The 20,475-nt window shown below is 32.0% G+C and overlaps 1 protein-coding gene across 1 annotated transcript in view; it reads left to right on the top strand.

Moving 5' to 3' along the window:
• Positions 1 to 20,475, top strand: part of Smp_146330 (putative phospholipase C beta) — a gene marked incomplete at both ends in the record, with an annotated part of 91,637 nt that overhangs the window by 64,699 nt on the left and 6,463 nt on the right. The window contains 6 exons of the mRNA XM_018795606.1: positions 1 to 120; positions 1,895 to 2,036; positions 9,854 to 9,938; positions 12,247 to 12,319; positions 15,880 to 15,983; positions 19,573 to 19,843. The exon at positions 1 to 120 is cut by the window's left edge and continues 56 nt beyond it. Of these exons, the coding sequence (XP_018649902.1) occupies positions 1 to 120; positions 1,895 to 2,036; positions 9,854 to 9,938; positions 12,247 to 12,319; positions 15,880 to 15,983; positions 19,573 to 19,843 (795 nt within the window). The remainder of the gene's footprint in view (positions 121 to 1,894; positions 2,037 to 9,853; positions 9,939 to 12,246; positions 12,320 to 15,879; positions 15,984 to 19,572; positions 19,844 to 20,475) is intronic.

Raw genomic sequence — 20,475 nt, 5'->3', positions numbered from 1 at the left:
ACTACTACTACTGGCTCCGGTGGTGGGGGTGATACTGTAATACCTCTGAATACAACACCTACTCCACAGTTGGTTAGTTGTACTTCTAGTGCTGAATTGAAAAGACTACAATTAAAGAAGGTTTGTATTAATAATATGATGATTTGTTTTCGTCTTTATAGTAACTTTGACGTAATCTTTGTTCTTATTGATACTCGTTAATGTTGATTCTTTGTATATTTACAAATCTTCCCTGAGCCCTCCTTTACATACTCTTTCATTCTTCCAATCCTGTTATTCCGATAGCTCTCTATTTTCTTTCTTTCATTTATTTGGTAAGGATTCCAATTCCTGTCACATACTACTTATAACTTTTCGCATAAGTAACACACACCACAATAGTAGTAGTATTATTTGTTATTGTTGTTACAAATGTTTTGATGAATTGGAGATAACTTTCAATTGTCATTAAGTTAGATTGTAAGTATTTTCTAGTTTATGAAAGCAATGTACAATATATATTTATAATTATATATAGTTTTAATTCTGTTTTTTATTCTTTCTATAAATCTTTCATTAATAATAATCATAATAATTGTAATCGAACTTACTGATCGAACATTGCTGGTGGTCAATGAATAAATGATTGCATGTTCACCCTACTCATGGATCTGATACAAAACTCATCTTAATGGATTTTCATAACGGATATATTGTCAATAACTGATTGACACATCTATCTATCCAATACAGGAGGAAGTAAGTTATGCTTATATTTGAATTGATATTCATTCAATATCTGTTATTATCATTATTATTATCAACAACATGATATTGTTGTTACTTATTCAGTTTGATAGTTTTGATAATATAACAAAATAGATTGCTGTCTAGTTATCTTCCCCGAAAATTCCAATTTTCCCAATTTGTCCGTTGTAGCTTCAATCATTCAGATATACCTTTTCAAATGACTATCCTAATGGTATTATTAGCATGTTAGAAAATATTTTGTAGGAGAATTTTTAAAATAAGTTCATCTCAATTAGTAAAATAATATCGATTTTAGTGTTTTTTTAAGCATAGTTGAAATACCACTATTGTAGGTCGTATCTTTCTGAGACGAAATAACATTTTCTACTTCTTTTAACCATATTTTTTGTTGTGAAAACGTTTTGTATGTTCAATGTCCATGATGAGTGAACTCTGAGTGTAAAAAAAATATATCGGTTGTTAGTGTTTGATTATAAGTTGTTTTAGAATCTTGTTGGATAAACGAGCTTTGATTGTGGGCTACCGGCGATAACTACCAGTGAATCGATTATCAATGTTATCAACTTTCATCTACTTAGTCGCTGTAACATTTTTTTACATATACCTTTGATAAGCTATTCTGATATTTTATACTTAATATGTAGTAGGATGAGATTAAACACGCATGGACAAACATAGATTTTTTGGGTTAAAAAACCTGATTAGCTTCTTACTTGGTATGGTTCATAGGAAACTGTAAGATTATTTTATCAATAATATGATTCATTAGTTATCGATACATTCTCCTCGTCTACTACGATTTTTTTCATCAGTTTTGTATCGTTCTGTTTGTGTGAGATTTGGTGATTTTACATAGCCACTTAAATCAACTTTGATCATGTAGATCAGTTCAAATCTTCGAGTAACATGTTGAGAATTTATAACTTTATTCGTTGAATCAATTTCTGTAAACGGCAAATCAACTGTATAACTTGAGCTCTACTCTTGTATTATTATTATTATTATTTTCGGGATCTAGTGTAAACATCCCACTTAGTTATGACACATCGGTCTGTTTTCAAACATTCTTCAACAGACTAATTTCTCACCGAATATTACTTACAGTGAAGTTGTTATGGTTGCTTGTTTTTTTTATTTAATGTAGGGAAATTTAACAGCTGAAGAAGAACAAATAATGATGGCTCATTATCATTATACTGGTGCAACAAGTAGTATACATCCATTATTATCATCGTTTGTTAATTATGCACAACCTGTAAAATTTCAAGGATTTGATGTTGCAGAAGGTGAGTAAGGGAACATTGATTTCAGTCGTAATGTTATTTTATGGATAGTAACGTTTCTTATAGATGTGCAGTTGGTTTGTGAAAAAGATGAAGAATTACAAATATGCATAATTTTTGGTGTGTTCTGGTTTTGGATATTCATAGTCGAAATCTTACACTGGTCTTAGTAAGTTCATTATTGAAAAATAGGAAGCACCAGATAGCTGTTTCGAAAACGTAATATCTAAACCAGTGGGCCGAGGAAATGTGGACCAGTGGAGTTCAATCATGTTGGTTATGAAGCAGTTATTCACCGTAAACAATGGAATATTGTTGCACAATATTATGAAATGATCGAAATTAGACATGTGCACCATTAGATACTAAATCAGAGATCTAGAGTTCATCACAAGATCTGAACTTCATGGGTTTATTTACCGATCTCGTCGTCCAGTTATTGACAGCTTGAAATTTCTTTATTTGCTACAAAATATTGAAATTCAATTCTATGGTGTTTGTATTTTATGGTATGATTTCACTGACCTACAAACTGGTGCATACCAAGTATTCTGTACTTTAAAAATAATTGTAATTTAATTATATATCCTATTTTTTTGAGTGAGTAATTTGAAGTTGTTTAATGGGTAAAATGACAAAATTGTGTTTCTTAAAATTAAGCTTATAATGTACTGATTAGGGTTAGCAGTCATCAGCAAATCATTTAGTATAAAATCCTTTGACCAAATAATTTAGCTTATACTTGTTTCAATCCCTGTAATCATTTAATTTTATATTCTCATTGATTTATGGAAAAAATTCAAATATTAGATGAGGATGTTAGTCAGTCATACCCCATGTACAACTTGATACATGTTCATCAGTTTAGGTTGCCACTGTAATTTAACTAAACTATCAAGATAAATATGGAAGGATTCTCATTAGTAAACGTATCAGTTGTACTAATAAAGAATTATCTTAAACAATGTTATTCATGAGTAATAAATAATTTCGTGGTACAAATTATATAAACTAATTTAGGAACCTAAAATCTTACAGTTAGACAAAGATTGAATGATTCTGTGCAATTATTACAAATTCTTAGCCGTATTATCTAATATTTCCAACCATTGCTTTATGATATGTTTACTCTGACTATATCCCTAGTAGTCTATAGTTACTCACACAACACATTCCAAAAGAAACTGACCATATTGATATTTATTTTGATAGGTCCATATGGTTTCGTGGTTATATGTATATTACATAATATCTAACTTATTGTTTTGTAAATAATTCAATGATATATTAACTGTTTGATTTATTATGGTAGTTTTTCATTTATCTTTAAGTGGATAGTTTAGGATAAATTGTTTTTACAAAATGTGAAAATAATTTAGGCTAAGAAATAAAAATAATCTGAAATTAATGAACTTACTTGTTATTGCTGATATTTCATGTATGTGTACATCAAATCAGATGGATAATAAAAGGATGGGTTTTTTTTTCCTTTCGTTTCAAAATATTTATTCTTTATTATTATTGTTATTATTATTATTATTCAAACTGATAGTTAACATAGAATACATAAATTCTTTTACAGTTGTTTGAAACATAATTATTATGTTTCTACTTTGGGCTAGTGAAGATTGTTAAATTTCATTGATGTCTAAGTTAGACTACATGATCTCATTTGCGTGACCCGAACCTATGACCTTCGGTGTCATGTATGAGCGCTTGACCTCTAGACCTGTAAGCCGGTATCCAACGGTGTTAATGTCATCACTATACAGTGCTGGTTTTAGAATTCGCATAAGAAACCATTACAACGTGTGAAATTTCGTAACAATAGTTATTTACAGTTACATGACTTATCATTAGTAATTTATTCATGAGTTTGTGATTAAAATGTAATAAACAGAGTGCCATTCAAAAGACAAATTACAGTAATATGATGTGGCTGAATATTGGCTGGTTACGAAATCTATATTGTTGATGTAAACCCTCAAATAAATTGATGTTAGGAAGGGTTGATATTTGGCTGGTGGTATTGGTTTCTGTTAGGATATTCACAAGAATATCCCAAAAATTATCTCGAATGTAAAATGGTATGTTTTCAGACTCTTCACATAATTCGCATGTTATTTCCTATTGGCCATTATTTACAGTGTCCTAACTATGACTTTCATGTGTCGTTTCCCTATTGGTCAATTTTGAGTCGTCCTAATTATAACCTTCACGTGTCCTTCCTTTCCATTGGTTACTGTTAATAGTCATCGTAACTGTATAAATATGCCTTGTCTGTAAACCATTTTTGTTCTGCTGCTGACCCCATAAACAATTCTCATTTAACGGCTGTGTTCTGATTTATTGGAGTTGGGGAACAGTATTGGGGTCGAACTAGGATATCTGAATTCGGTCAATCGGTAGAATTGCGTGTAGTCCTATCGCAATACCCACGCTATATTTCCCATTATAACAATTTGGCGACGGAGATTTTGCAAACAAGTTGCTGACTAGCTATGGATCCAGTTAAATTAGAAGAATTGTTCAAGCAACAGCTGAAGCTGATGGAGATGCTTACTCAGACGCAGATCTCTTCTCGAGTCTCATGTACACCAACAATCCCTCAATCAGTCGACGGTATTACTAGTGGTATTTCAGAGTTTCTTTATGATCCTGATGCCAATATTACATTTGATACCTGGTTCAGACGTTATGAAGATCTTTTTAAAGTCGACCTTGCTGACAGAGATGATTCGTGGAAGGTGCGTCTTCTCCTTCGAAAACTTGGTCCATCAGAGCTTGATAAGTATTGCAACTACATTCTACCGCAGAACCCACGAGACTGTTCCTTCGATGCCACTGTTCAAACTCTCAGTCAACTTTTTGGTGACCATCATTCACTTTTTAATACGCGTTATCGCTGTTTAAAACTGGTCATGAACGAGTCCGATGACTTCTTAACCCATGTTGGCATTGTCAACCGTGAGTGCGAACGGTTCAAGCTCAAATCCCTTACCGACGACCAATTCAAATCCCTCGTATTCATATGTAGTCTTCAGTCACCCAAATTCTCCGACATCAGAACTCGATTGCTGAACCGCCTTGAACAAGACCCTACGCTGACACTTAATGCAATCGCCGACGAGTATCAACGCATTGTCAACCTGCAGCGTGACACCACTTTGGTCCAATCTGGGGGCCAGGGTGGTTGCGAAGTTCACGCTGTCCAACGTCAGAACAAATCTCCGAGATCAACAACCTGTGGTCCTACGAAAGCCAATGCTCCTTCTTTCTCTAATCACTCCAGACCGGTTCACAAGAAGCCCCCCTCTCCATGTTGGCACTGTGGAGCCTGGCATTATGTGAAATTTTGTCCATTCAAACAGCAGCTGTGCGATCGCTGTCATAAAGTTGGTCACAAAAGCGGTTTTTGTCAATCTCATCGACCCAATAGTCGTCGAAATGCACAGACGCAACGTCGTCATACTAAAAAGCAGCTTCCCTCATCAGGAAGTTTAGCAGCAGTCTTCCACACCCATGCCGCCACGCGACGCAAATTTCTAACCCTCTCAATCAATGGTCAGCCAGTTCGATTGCAGTTGGACACTGCATCAGATATCACTATTCTGTCAAAAGAAACTTGGCGAACCTTGGGTCAACCTCCCATCAAACCATCTTCGCAGACAGCCGTTAGTGCATGTGGTGGTCATCTCCGCCTTCATGGTGAACTTAATTGCTGTATTTCGTTCAGAGGTACAACCTTCAAGGGTACGTGCTACATCACCAAATCCCCTCTCAATCTTCTGGGTTTAGATTGGTTCGAAGAACTTGGTCTTGCCAATCTACCTATCAGCACTATCTGTAATCAAGTAAAAACTCCTGCTACTACACAACAGCATGCTGCAGACCTCCAAAATCGATTCATCGAACTCCTCCAGCCTGGTTGGAGGCTACGAACAGTCCATAGTGCGATGGCACCCAGGCGAGTAACCCGGCAGAATCCTCGAATGCAGAACACTAGAATTCCCTACAAAGTTGGTGCGAAAGTGTATGTTCGGGACTATAGACATGGGTATGATAGATGGATAGAGGGTGAAGTCGCAAAGAGACAGGGGAAGGTCATGTATGAGGTCAGAGTAAACCAAGAAATCTGGACCAGGCATCATAATCAACTACGGACAAGAGATGCCAAAGAAAAAGTTGGAATTATTAACCGAGTTCCCCTCGACTTACTGCTAGATACTTTTCAACTTCCGCCGATGCCTACAACGGAGGCAACTGAGTCGTCTAACCAAGCAGAACATTCTTCAGGTTCTTCGTCGTTACCTCGAAGGAGGTCAAAGCGCAAACGAAGAAAACCAAAGAACTTTCAGGTAAACCCACGATTGCGTCGCTATTAATTTTTTCCAAGGGGAGGTGTTAGGATATTCACAAGAATATCCCAAAAATTATCTCGAATGTAAAATGGTATGTTTTCAGACTCTTCACATAATTCGCATGTTATTTCCTATTGGCCATTATTTACAGTGTCCTAACTATGACTTTCATGTGTCGTTTCCCTATTGGTCAATTTTGAGTCGTCCTAATTATAACCTTCACGTGTCCTTCCTTTCCATTGGTTACTGTTAATAGTCATCGTAACTGTATAAATATGCCTTGTCTGTAAACCATTTTTGTTCTGCTGCTGACCCCATAAACAATTCTCATTTAACGGCTGTGTTCTGATTTATTGGAGTTGGGGAACAGTATTGGGGTCGAACTAGGATATCTGAATTCGGTCAATCGGTAGAATTGCGTGTAGTCCTATCGCAATACCCACGCTATATTTCCCATTATAACAGTTTCTGTTAAATCTTACGGTCCGTCGAATATCACGTGACATAATCGTCAACCATAATACCAACTACCAAGACCTTGTCTCTATGGTGAACCAAAAGGACGTCAACACAGCATCAACAGCCTTAAGTCAACTCCTCATTGGTCCTCAATATAGTAGCTATACGTTTTGTCCAGCCCGTTCAATCCAGACCACAAATATCATCCTCCTCTGTATGAATCGTATATTTCAGTCATACTTCGTTTATAAACAAGCAGATCAGACTGCATCAAATCATGAGGTGAAAAATAATAACTACACAAGATCAAACAGAATGTAGCTGTGAGTTTAGGAGACTGTAACTAATAGATTAGAAATAAATTACGAATAGTAAGTCGTATAAGAGTAACCAACAGATCAAATGAAAGCTTATGATAAAAGCAATTTGACTATATATATATATATATATATATATATATATATATATATATATGTATATATATATATACTAGTTACCTAGTAACTATCCAATAAGAATATGCGTAATAATAATCCATAAATAATTCCTAGCTGTTAGCATTCATTCTTCGTCCGTATATAACCGATTCTCCGTTTAACAATGTAATAAACTTTTATGTAAAGTTGTTGACACAAGAACAAACGTGTTTCAGTATCAGTTGGCAAATAAACAGTCGTACGGTTCAGTAACTAATAAGCCATTGAACTCTCCAATGAAATTAAAGTCAAACTATCAGGTTTAACTCTTCCCTAGTCCTATCATATATATTCATTTTGTATTAACTGCTAGTCATTCTTCCTGTAATCGTAGTAATAGCAGACGTGTACTGGGCCGATCGTTATATTGAAGTTTAAAGTATTCGTTCTGGTAACGTGCCCCCGGAGAATTCTATATCTCTTTCCCAGCTTTCTTAACTTCTGTTAATGGTTTATTTTGTTTCTACAAAATGATTTCTCTAAAATTCATTTTTGAATAATTATTACCATTATCGTTGTTGTTAGAATAAATATTTACAGATTGTTGTTACTTTTGTCCAGTTCCAAGAACAATAACAAATTATCCATTTCAATACATCGTATAATTTCTTTTCTACCAGTTTGTTTATCGGATCGTAGTTATATGAAAAAAAAGATAGTTTTCTTCACATTCATTCTCTTACTGACTAAGCCTTTTCCTCCATATCAAATTCAATGCGTTTTCACTTTTTAACTATTTGATTCGAAAATACTACTAAAGGGAAACAATTTGATATTGTGACAGTGTTTCGTTTTCTTGTTTCCCTCTCTGTCTAAATAATCACTTACATTTTGCATTTTTATCCTAGGTTTTTTATTTTATTGATGTGCTAGTCTCTGTAAAATAATTCGTTGCAATTTTTCAATGTTGAGAATAGTAGCAATATAGTAGGAAAATGAATAATTAATTATTAGTATAGGGGTTCTGTAGAAATCGTCAATTTGTTGTATTTCACATCACTTACTAGGACGAAACAGCTGTCTGTCGCATTGTGATTCTCATTGGTCGTCTAAATAAGATCTTATAACTGTAGAGCCTGATGATGAAGTTATTGAAAACAATTGTTCGCTCAAATATTGTTCATTTTTAAATAAGATCTATCCATGATATGAATCAAGAATATGAATAATTGTTAAACTAGGCTCCTAGCCATAGAAAATTTGGAAAAAAAGATTTTCCTGTAAAAAAAACAGAGTCTGAAAAAGTATGTTTTTATGTGGAGGATATATAAAACCGTGCTGTTTTAGTAATGCAGAATTGTTTACTCTTTTTGTATGTGTGTATATGTGGTGTTTTACTGAAGTTATCATTCTCGGGTTACTTTAAATAAAATGTTTAGCTGTATGATGAATCGTATCAGTTAATATTTTCATCTACATACGGAATGTTATTTCATATATTCACTTGTTTTTCTACACCTGAAACTGATTACTGTGATTACAAGCTTTAATTATCGAATGTGTGGAATTATGAACACTTGTGCTACATATTTTCAATAAATATAAATATTCACTTTATAACAATTAATAGTACACCTAATTAGCGGAATCAAGAAATTTAAAATAGTGTAATCTTGCTTTTTGGAGACTTTAGGTGACATGGTTCAAAAGTGATACAGATGCATTCACTATTTATCTTTCTTTCTTGAATTCTAGTATCTTTTTATACATACATTTCCATCTTTACACATACAATTCACGAGGTTAAGTCTTTCTTTTTTATCATCGTCACAACATTACATCAAACTACTTTATTATTTTCATCTAATCATGTTCATCAAACATGGTATCTTAAGTTAATGTACATCTATAACAAGTACTATGTTGCTTATTCATATCTCTATATTCTTAACGTTTAAATTTGGATATGTTAACTTGTATAAATTAACAGCAAATATATTTTAATCACTACATGACAATTCATGCAATACATTGAAAATTTATCACTTACTAAAACCAACTTCATTTTATCATTGATGAATGTTTACACATCATAAATAAATATCATGTAAATTAAAAGTTCATTATTTCACTTAACTCACCAAGTTTATTAAATTGAATTTGCATAGAACTCTAAACTTATAATTCTAAAACGAGCGATCACGATCTCTATGAGATAGTAAATTTCTCAATTCAACCCATTAGATGATCACAGGTACTCATTATTAAAAAGTCCTATATTCTATAACGAAACAATCCTTCAGTTTTTCCTTATATTCAATAGGTGTCTTACTGAAGCGAGTCCTTAACGTAAAATACTTATCGACTTAATTTGATCGTCACATTAATGTTTACCTTATTTTTCAATGACCTCTTTTTACGTAACTTGAATTCCACAAATATATTATTGGGAAATGAATAATTTTCTTATTTCAGTTTCGTATTTTTTAACCTTGATATTATATTTTGACTAAGTATGTCCTTTAATTATTTTCTTTATTCTCACATAAATTGTATACGTATTCAACTTCACTTACTTATTTAGACGAGAATATTCATCATCATATGTCTTCATTCAGTGAAACAGTGGCATTGGGATTGTTAAAGAATCAAGCAATAGAATTTGTCAAGTATCCTATTCACTTGATAAGAAAACAGTTTCATGTCATTATTGTCATTTTATTTTGTTTTGAAAAAAAACGAAAGTTTTTCGAGTGTACTTCTGTTAATATTTGCACGCATCTACGTTGTTATTGTAAGGTTTTATTTTAGTACTGCATGTTATATTGTTATCTATTATTTATCGGAATGTTTCAACTAATTCTAATAGGAAGATGTGTATCTGTACCTTGGAGAAGATTTATTGGTATTAGTGTGTTCCAGGCCATTGTCTCATATGCTTAAATGTATCAAATATATTTTTATGTATTTGTATATTTATTCATTGTCAGTATGTGTTTAGATAGTTTTATTTATTTATCCTACAAATGTAAACTTGAAAAAAAGGAGATATTGAAATACCTCTAATATTAACATTAAGTATGACTTTTAGGACAAATATTAGTTTTTTCCTGGTGATCCAAACATTTTGCTTACATACTGTCTTATTTGATATTATATTTTGTAATTACATTATATTATCTGTAAAAGACTTCATATCATAAGTTATTAATAAAAGCCAGAGGCTAGATGTATTCATATATATTAAGGTCGATCTAAGGCACTTGTGTAAGGAGTTATTACAACCTTTATACTAATTACGAAGTTCGCCATCTGTCACAGTAAAACAAATGGTAATAATCTATTTTCATTTTTGTAATAACATTTAGCATCTAAATTGTCTTTTTCATTGAAACGTTTCGATAATAAAATAGTTAGATAAATCTTATTATGTTGTTGGTTGGAAGCCATAGAAAGATAGTTTCAAATCTAGGCATTATAAAAGTTGAAATTCTCCACTCCTGGAATACACGAGTGATAACGTTTGTGACTACGATGCTGAGTAACGAGTTCGGTACCCGTTTCTTTAGATTTAGTTCTTTCTACTAATTATTTCTAATCATCTAACATTCAAATGTAGTGCATCCTACCTTGATACACTAATATTAGTGGTCAAATTGTGATTGATCTGTGATATTAGATCATTATTACGAAGTGGATAAATTTAACAATGGTTATTACTCAGTAACAAGTCAATGTGGAATCTAACAATTTTACAAATAAACGAATTGTTTTACTTATGTCATAGCTATTCCACAGTGGTCTATTTAAAAGTGATCATAATTAACTGTTAATTGTAACGTTTTAAAAAAAATATTGTTCCCATTAGTGTTACAACGTTTTAGGGAATAAAAATCAGTTAAATCCTTATTTTGTTTAAATATTTAAATAATTCGTTTGACCTTGATAAAAAACGGAGAATTTGAATATTTGTTTTATGAATCATTTTATTTATGTAATAATAATGGTAAATAATTGTTTTTACTGAGGTTTCTTTTTCATCACTCAATAAATAATACTGTTATATAGCTAATTTTCTTTTTATTTATTTGAACGCATGAACTTTGATACAAAGGGGCACCAGATATATATTCGCCGCACAAATCTCATTTGATTTGTATGAGGGCTGTGATACTGCCCAGGTGCCCAAACTAAAGCAGCTAATTTTCAGTTGACTTGTAATCTATGTTGAATAATCCATCATTATCAGTTTATGGAAATGTTATGTAATGTAATAAAATTGTTTAATAGTAATATTTTATTCAATTTACTAAATGATAACGTTTATCTATCATCATTATACATAGCATTACGTTTTACTTATTGTTATGTTGTGTAGTCTTTACTTATGTAATACATGTACACATTGGATTGTTTCGTACAATTTACTTACAGCATGCCTATATGTTGTCGTATATATATATACATGTATTTTAGACGATTTAGTTACTATTATTTATTTTGTCTTTCTGATATCTTGTAGCATGTCATATTATATGCTAATAGTTGTATTGTGTTTCCGGTCTCTATTTGTTGTAGTTCGTGTTCCAATTTGTTTTTCTTTTCTGTTTTTCTTTACATTCATTCAGCGGGTAATATTAGTCATCATATGTCTTCATTCAATGAAAGTATCGCATTGGGTCTGATCAAGAAACATTGTATTGCATTTGTCAAGTACCCCTTTTTTATATCTTTCATAATGACGTGCATTTTTATTTAATATTGTTTCAACAATCATTATTTTCATGTTGTATTGTTAGCTGTGCATTTTGGTTTCACTGCATGTGGATTAGGTAGTTCGTTTTTTTTGTTCATTTGAATTTGTTTGTTTTGTTAAAAAACCCAATTTTTTGCAATAATATTCAATGTCTTTTTCTTTTGCTAAATCTCCTATAAATTTCAACCTTAACATTGACTATTATAATGAAAATAAAACAGTTATAATAAACGTCAAATGAGTAGAATTTATCCTAGAGGAAATCGTGTCGATTCAAGCAATTATATGCCACAAGTAAGTCAGTTTGAAGTTATTTTCTTTTTTATTGTATTATGTTTTGTCTATTGACATTTTTACTTAACATTACTTATACAGCCAATATTATCATGGACACCAATGTGGGTTTTATACATCTATCTCGATTATTTTTACCTTTTATTCCTGTATTAGTAATTTAAATGAATCTAGTTAGCGTATCTAAACTTGTAGAATGTAGACTAGGTTATGGTATAAACCTCTCAGAATATTTTAACTATAAGCGTAAATGATGTGAAAAGAAGAATTACTGGCTAAACATTTCGAAATCTATTTTAAATTACATATAATGATGTTAATTGATGTTCATTAACCTTAGCCTAATCATCATGACAAAAGTTTCCGAATTTAGCAAAGAAGAGTCGTCTATGAAGGGTTTTCGTACCTAGTTCCATATCAACAAACCAGCTGGTACATGTATACTGAAGTGGGCAAGCACACTAACTGATCTCCCATACAGAGGAATGTAAGTATCTCCAGTGGGTTATATGAGCGATATGTACTGTATAGTAATTTACTTAACAGCTATACTCCTCAGATAATCAATGTTAAATTATGTTTATTTATTCAGCGTTAATTTGATTACCATTTCGTATTAGCAATAATAATATGAATGTGAATAAATTGGTCCTTCTCTTTTTTTCATCCATTCAATCTATTCGTTTCCTCTACTCGTTTTTTCGTTTAGAACTTTTTTTGTTGTTGATAAATTATGACCTCACATTATTTTCTTATGTAATATAATAAGCAAATTAAAGTAAAGAGGAAAATTGATTACCAATGCTAGGGTCACTTGTTGTTGTTATTGTCGTCGTTGTCATCAAATTTAACCTGATTCAATGATATTCTCTCTCGTTGAATTAAACATTTCTCTGTCGCTTCTCTTTCTTCCCTTCTCCTTCACTCATTGTCTTTCTTCTGGTATGTATGTGTAAACTGATAACCTTGAGAAAGGTGAAAAAGACAATTCATGTAAAATTAATTTATCATTAATTGAATAAATATGTTATTAACTATGTTGATTGATTACTGGGTTATTCCAAATATTCGTTTAGGTATTATACTTTCTTTTTCGTAAAATATACTTGGAAATTAAGAAATATGTGTTTTTCCCATTTATTTCTAATATTATCATATTTTTATAAGGATTTTTGATTTTGCAATGATCGTCTGTTGGTTATCGATGTGAGCACTTTTTTTCGATGTTTTTGACACTGTTGGATTCTCTGAGTTGAATTGCTGGATTTTGTGAAACTTTCCTTGCTAATCCACTTCGGATAATAATAAAATTTATTTCCCACAGACAGTAGATCAATTTGTATGGATAACATCAATTGTGGTTGGTTGTTTACGTAGGTTTTTGCTTAGTGTGTTGTTGGTAATAAAGGTACAATTATATTTTGGGGCGGACATTAACTGTGGAATGTAGTACACGTGTTTATTCCAATTACTCTTTTGATAACTGGATCAGTTTGCTAGTTTTACTGTTTTTACTCAGCCTAATGCTTACCACTTCAAACACATAACTACAATACTGAGTTGTGATACTCTTGACATACAATGTTAATTACTCGAACATCTTTCAAGTGGTAAGTCGATAAACACGGATCCTCTAACGTCTTTCCTTGTACATGTGGGAATGTACTAAACTCTGTTGAATAATAGTAATCAACAAAATTACTGCAAGCCAATAAACAAATAAATAATGCATAAATTAGAAAACATCATAACTAAACAAATAAACAATATCCGATTTACTAATCTGTTATCTTGTTTCTTATAGTAATCAGCTAACTGAATTAAATACCTTTACTATTGTCAGTTAACTTTTCCCATCAGTAAATTGTGATTAAGTTGGAATTATTAACTTGCGTGTCTTTTTCACCCAGGTCAACGATTAAGATATCTTTCTCTGTAATTATCATTATGATAAGGATTCATAACAACCCACTAATTATAACAACAACCATAGTTTGTAATTTGACTATTACCTATCCATCACATTAAAAATAAGACTGGTGTTATTATTCCATATGATCATATATGATAGATTGATGGATCAATTTTGGTGTCCGCTGAGTTCACAATGAATGAAGCATAAAACGTTAGTCTTCCTTTTAATTCCGTATGTTATACTTAGGCCAACTCTTTTAAGCAATGTTGATAATAAACGGTTGCATTGCATGAGTTAATTATAAACATTCCTTTACACAGAAAAAAACGGTAAGAAGTGCAAAACTAAGAAAGATTCCAACCTACTGAAGAATACTACTGATTACGAGCGTTAATATTAGCTCCAAATAGATAACGCGTAGTGTGAATAGAATCGCGAGTTCATGAATATAGGGGGTATGGGTGGTGGAAAAGGTCGTACACCTTCTATGACAGAAATAGTTCTCAGGACGTGAAAATGATTCGATAGTCACATGTTAAATTGTTAAAGTATGTTCGAAAGCTTGGACAAATATGTGTAATAGTAATACATGCCATAACTAATACCCTCGCCAAAAAATACATGGATTTCATAAAAATGCTGACTATATTTAAAGATTACACACAACAGGTAAGCGAAGCACTTTTCTTAAAAATATTGTACTTCACACAATGACGTGTTGTATGAATAACTAAGACTTAATTGACATTAGTTAATAGGAAGACTGTGATGATTATAGCACTTTGTTTTCAAGTTTATTCGTTATATGCGCTTCCTATACGTAAATACACTTAAGTTAGTTCAGCGGTTTGAACGAAGTTATTAGGATTACAATTATCTTAAGAAATATCACCCTTCAGACATTGAAGCAAACTTTCAACGTCCATTTAAAAAAATACTTCTGGTATTTTACTATTTTACAAATTATAATAAATACTTAAAGCATCTAGTGAATTCATGGAACATGAATGATTAACTACTTTTAACAAGTGCACATAAAAAAGTTGTACTTACTTTCTTGTTGTCATCCCCATAATTTGCGTTTGTTTATATCTTACATATTTTATGGCAGTCGATATAAAACCGTTGACTTTTATTTCGTGCTGTTTGACGCTTGTCATCAAGGGATGCCTGTAAACTTGAGGTTATCAATGTCCTCTGATGTGTTTGAACAGTCATCATGCAGCTTAACATAGCGTGACCTTAGCATTGCGATTCTCAAGTTAAGACCGATCTCTAGTAGGACTGAGGCTTTTAACAACTGACTGATTACTGAGTAATGATGAATATCATCTTTATATTTTAAAATGTGTATATACAACAAATGTGTTTCATCTGAATCTACTGTTTTTTAAAATGTTTGAGGAATGTGCTCTCAATGACACAGTATTTTAAAATGTTTATTATTATATACTTTCTTAAACGATCGAAAATTGGGTTTCAGCCTCATTTAACTACTAATAAAAAAAGTATTTATCTCTGTTTTTCTTCATTACCTACACCATATCCCATTTCATTTGCTGGTTTCCGTAATCGTTATTTCCTTCAAAAGTATTCCGTATAACTTATTCTTTTGTGTATGCATGTGTTTTAACTACCATGGCAGATATTTTGGAATGCTGGTTGTCAAATGGTTGCGTTGAATTTTCAAACCCCCGATTTAGCCATGCAGTTGAACCAAGGGAAGTTCGAATACAATGGTAATTGTGGGTAAGTCAGTTTACGTATTATTTTTCCCTTTTTCCTCATGTCTATTTTTGTGGTATTGTTTCTTCCTGATATATAACTTCATGGTAAATACAGTTATAAGTGTACACAAGCGTCAACGAAATATTCTGTTTACATAACGACATTATCCTTGAGTGTTTTTAATACTCTATGATGTATTACTACATCAAAGATTTAAATCAATCGCCATTAATTGTTTTTTAAAACAGCCGACTAGGTCTCATATAGTAAATTAAACTTTATGGATGATCATGGGGAGGGGAGTCCCATACATGCTAACTAGCTTTACAAAACTAACTGATTAAGTATCTGGAATCTTCTTACAAAAATTAAAGTGAGTTTTTATCGAGTTTCACTAATATGGCGTAAAAATTCATTTTCCAAAAAAATATTCATAAGACATTATTCTCTATAGTATTTGGTATACGAAACGATTGTTTACCTGTATAATTTCATTATCTGTTTGTCCTTCATTTATGCATAACACTTATACAATAGTTACACAAGATTAAGCAACTGATTAAAAGGTTGTATATGTTCATTCATACATCGTCAGTGAAGTAATATACTTTAGGACTTTATGGCCAGGTATTTCATATATTTTATTTATTTACGAAACGTCATTATTCTTTCTTTTATATAGATGGTTTTTAATATCTTCATTAAGTATAAACCCATTTTCTATGCAATTATTTCATTTTTTTTTCAAATGTGTATGGCTATTTAAAAGTTACCTGAGAATAGGTGTCATAACTTGAAAACTGTGTATGCTATCAATACTCATATTTTGAATATTTACTCTTAGCCAATGTATTTTTTTTAATTTTTTGTAAGAGGTTTTCTCTTCTTTTCCCTTTTTTGATACTGATGACGACATTTGATCAGTTCCTTTAGAGCATATAGACTTCCTAAATGTCTTGGTATTATCTACAGTCATTAGTAGATTAGTGACTATCAGTTGGATTTAGAAAACTTATTTTGTACTTTTTGAAATTTATCACCTGCATGTAATTATATCGTGACGTATGGATCTACCGGAATAGTGCACTGTCGTATAAAGACATTGGATACTGAGTTCAATTATTAATGCTAATTTCAACGATGGGCTGCAAATACATAAGAGTTATAGCAACCATCCTACAATCAATTTCGATTCTAGTCAATTTTGGTTAAGCCCTTTTTATTAACTTACTTAACAGACATCGTCATTTGGGTAGTAACAATTTGCATATTCTTTGCACGGCTATACCACTAGAGCACATGACACTCTATCCGAAATGTTGACTGCTTAAATATCATTCGATGACTCATACTCCTCCCCATATATGTACGCACGCAAATATTATTATGAGCATTTGTTTTGGTTTGCTGTGCCCTTATTAAATTTGACTTTAAATTGCCTATGTAATTGCTTGCTATTCGCTCGCTTGCGCCACGTTCGCTTCCTTCGCTTGTTCGCCTGTTAACTTGCTCTCTCGCTTGCCGCCCGCTCGCTCGCTCGTTGATATTCGCTCAGGTGTTGTTAACTTTTGACCTGAGTTATTCGACAATAAACTGTAGTTGCTGCTATCCTTTGTCTCCTGATTTTACGCACCGTTGAGATTAGAATTATAACGGTTATCGAAGTAAACGATTAACGAATCGCGGCACTACAGAGTAATGAGTAGAAAATAAACGGTATGCGTTTACTGAATTTTGTTATTAGCTACTCCTGAAAATCTAACCAGACGAACTTATGTATTTACTTTTTTCTTATTAATAATGGATTGGAAAATAAACTATTTACTAATCATTGACACAGAAAAATTATTTCTGTCATTATATTTTTGGTTCAGAAGGGGTTTTGTGGAGAATTTAGTATTTCCATAGTTGAAATCATGAGTCAATTGAAGCTAGACAACGATGGAAAACCTGGAAACACTGGACGGCCTTTTCGTTCTATTATGGGACTCCTCAGCAGTGCGCATCGACGATTCCGCACTCGCGAGATTCGAACCCAGGACCTACCAGTCTCGCGCCAGAGTACTTAACTGATAGACCACTGAACCGGCATCCAGGTTTTCCATGGTGGTCTAGCGTCAATTGACTCATGATTTCAACTATGAAAATACATTATATTTTTAATAATCATTATAATAATGAAAACTTTAACAAATGATCACGTTCAACAACACACTTGTCAATATTAATTCCATATATATGGTTTCAGCGCATTATAGAATTGAATATATATATATATATATATATATATATATATATATATAATGTTACAATTGGAATTGACGTAATAGATGTGTCTAGTTTTCTTTTTTTGTGTGATAACACAATAATGAGTTTCCAACATTCTAGAGGTCTCATGACCATAGATCCATAAATCTTCCTTCTTTTTTGAACGTAGTTGGTATTCTGTTTACGCGAAAATAAACAGTTTCTGTTCGATAGTATTTTAGCATATAATGCTTTAGAGTTTGAAATAATAGAGATTAGGCTTACGTCACACCTGTAGGGGTGTATGTTTATGTGTGTGAAATTATGAATGCACTTTTGAATCGCATCCCAAATGATTTATCTAACACTTGTCATAACGTTCTGCAGTTGTTTAGATACGTGTTCAGTAGATGTATCTTTTATAAACAACAATTATTACCGATAAATATCAAGAATTTGAAATTCATTAAAATTGCAATACATCTTTTATGAAGAAGATCATATTTGAATGCTTCACATAAACGAACTTGCCTTAATTTCTTAAAATAGTTTTAGATTATTTCCTATAGTTACATAATCTGACTAATTTTATTGGTAATATATCTGGCTATTGAATGCTTCCTACTTATTTTATAGCTGCTTTTTATATTACCTAAATACTCCTAGATTTAAGCATCAATGCTGTAGACCAAAGATGTGAAGTAAGAATAGATGCTTTACTTCAAGGTTTCTTTATGTATAGAAAACAATATTAACTATAGGTTTATTGATAACATTTAAACTCTAAACAAAAAGTCCGGAAAACATCAAATTAAGTTTGTATTTATTTGTTCGGAGTCTGATTCTTTATGACATTCTTCTGAGCGTTTTCGTGTCGTATGTTGATTGCGCAAAATGTTTGCAGTCTTTTTTTTGTCATCTATAGGTGTTACCGAGGAACTGAACAACTCTTAATTTTTAATTATAAGAATAATAGTTGTTTACGTTTTCTCATTTGTATCAATAAATAGTGCAGTGAAATGCTACGGAGGTTTCGTTTAATTTCCCTAAAATTATTACACAATAACAAGTAAATGTATCTGCCCCTTACTGGGACAAAAAAACCGTCCAGTACTTTCTGCTTCCTAATGATTGTCTAGTTAACATCGGTCTGTGATATAACCTATGAAGATGCCAAGATTTCGGGAACTTCAACTTTCCTGATTAATTTATACTTGTCTTTTACGAATAAATAATGTGACTGTTGCCTAAATCTCTTAAATTTCGTGTTAAGTTGTCCTAATCGGTCAACTATAAATAAATATGTCACTTTATTATGCATGTGATAAAAATAAATAAAAATATTCAATAAATTCAATTTCAGTTATTTACTAAAACCGGAATTTATGCGACGTCCAGAGCGTCAGTTTGATCCATTCTCTGAGTCCCCAATGGATGGTGTTATTGCAGCTACATGTGAAGTGAAAATTATATCAGGACAATTTTTATCAGATCGTAAAGTTGGCACATATGTTGAAGTAGATATGTATGGTTTACCAACAGATACAATTCGTAAAGAATTTCGTACTCGAGTTGTCCCTAATAATGGATTAAATCCAGTGTATGGAGATGATGCTGTTTTTGTATTTAGAAAAGTAAGTTTATTATGTTCAACTTTTGTACAACGATATTAGCTGATAATAGAGAATAAATTAATCATAAGATAATTTAGACCATTAATCTCTGAACCATTATCCTAAATAAAAATGAAGGACTATATCAGAGTGTTTTTTGTTTAATGCTGGATGTTCAACTGTTCGGAGTTCTTCAGTTTAGTTTTTAGTTCAATTTTTTTGTCTCGTTTTAACCAAAATCATATGTCATTGAAACCACAAGCTGATCTAAGTTAGATAACCATTGAAAACCTGGAAGCACTTTTCTGTCGTTTCGTTCGGTTATGGAACCCATCGGCAGTGCACATACGCGACCTCACGATCTGGAATGAAAGCTATGGCCTTTGGTCTTGAGTAAGAACATTTAACCTTTAGACGATTGAACTAGGATTCAGTGGGGTACAAGTTTAACTTCAATCAACCTACGAAATGGCCTTTCAGTACTTTCAGGTTTCTTATGGTTTTCTGACTTAGATCGATTAGTGTTACCAATAGACTTCAGCGAGCTCCACAAACCTATATTGAAAATCATGCTTAGTAAATAAAGGAGAAAATTAAACATATGATTATCTGAGATCATTTTCATTAAATACTTCTTTATTATAGTATTCGAA

The sequence above is a fragment of the Schistosoma mansoni genome, chromosome 2, assembly GCF_000237925.1.
Source record: "Schistosoma mansoni strain Puerto Rico chromosome 2, complete genome".
Classification (NCBI taxonomy): Eukaryota; Metazoa; Platyhelminthes; class Trematoda; order Strigeidida; family Schistosomatidae; genus Schistosoma; species Schistosoma mansoni.
Note: the sequence above shows the minus strand (reverse complement) of the source record. Positions and strands in the feature narration are given on the sequence as shown.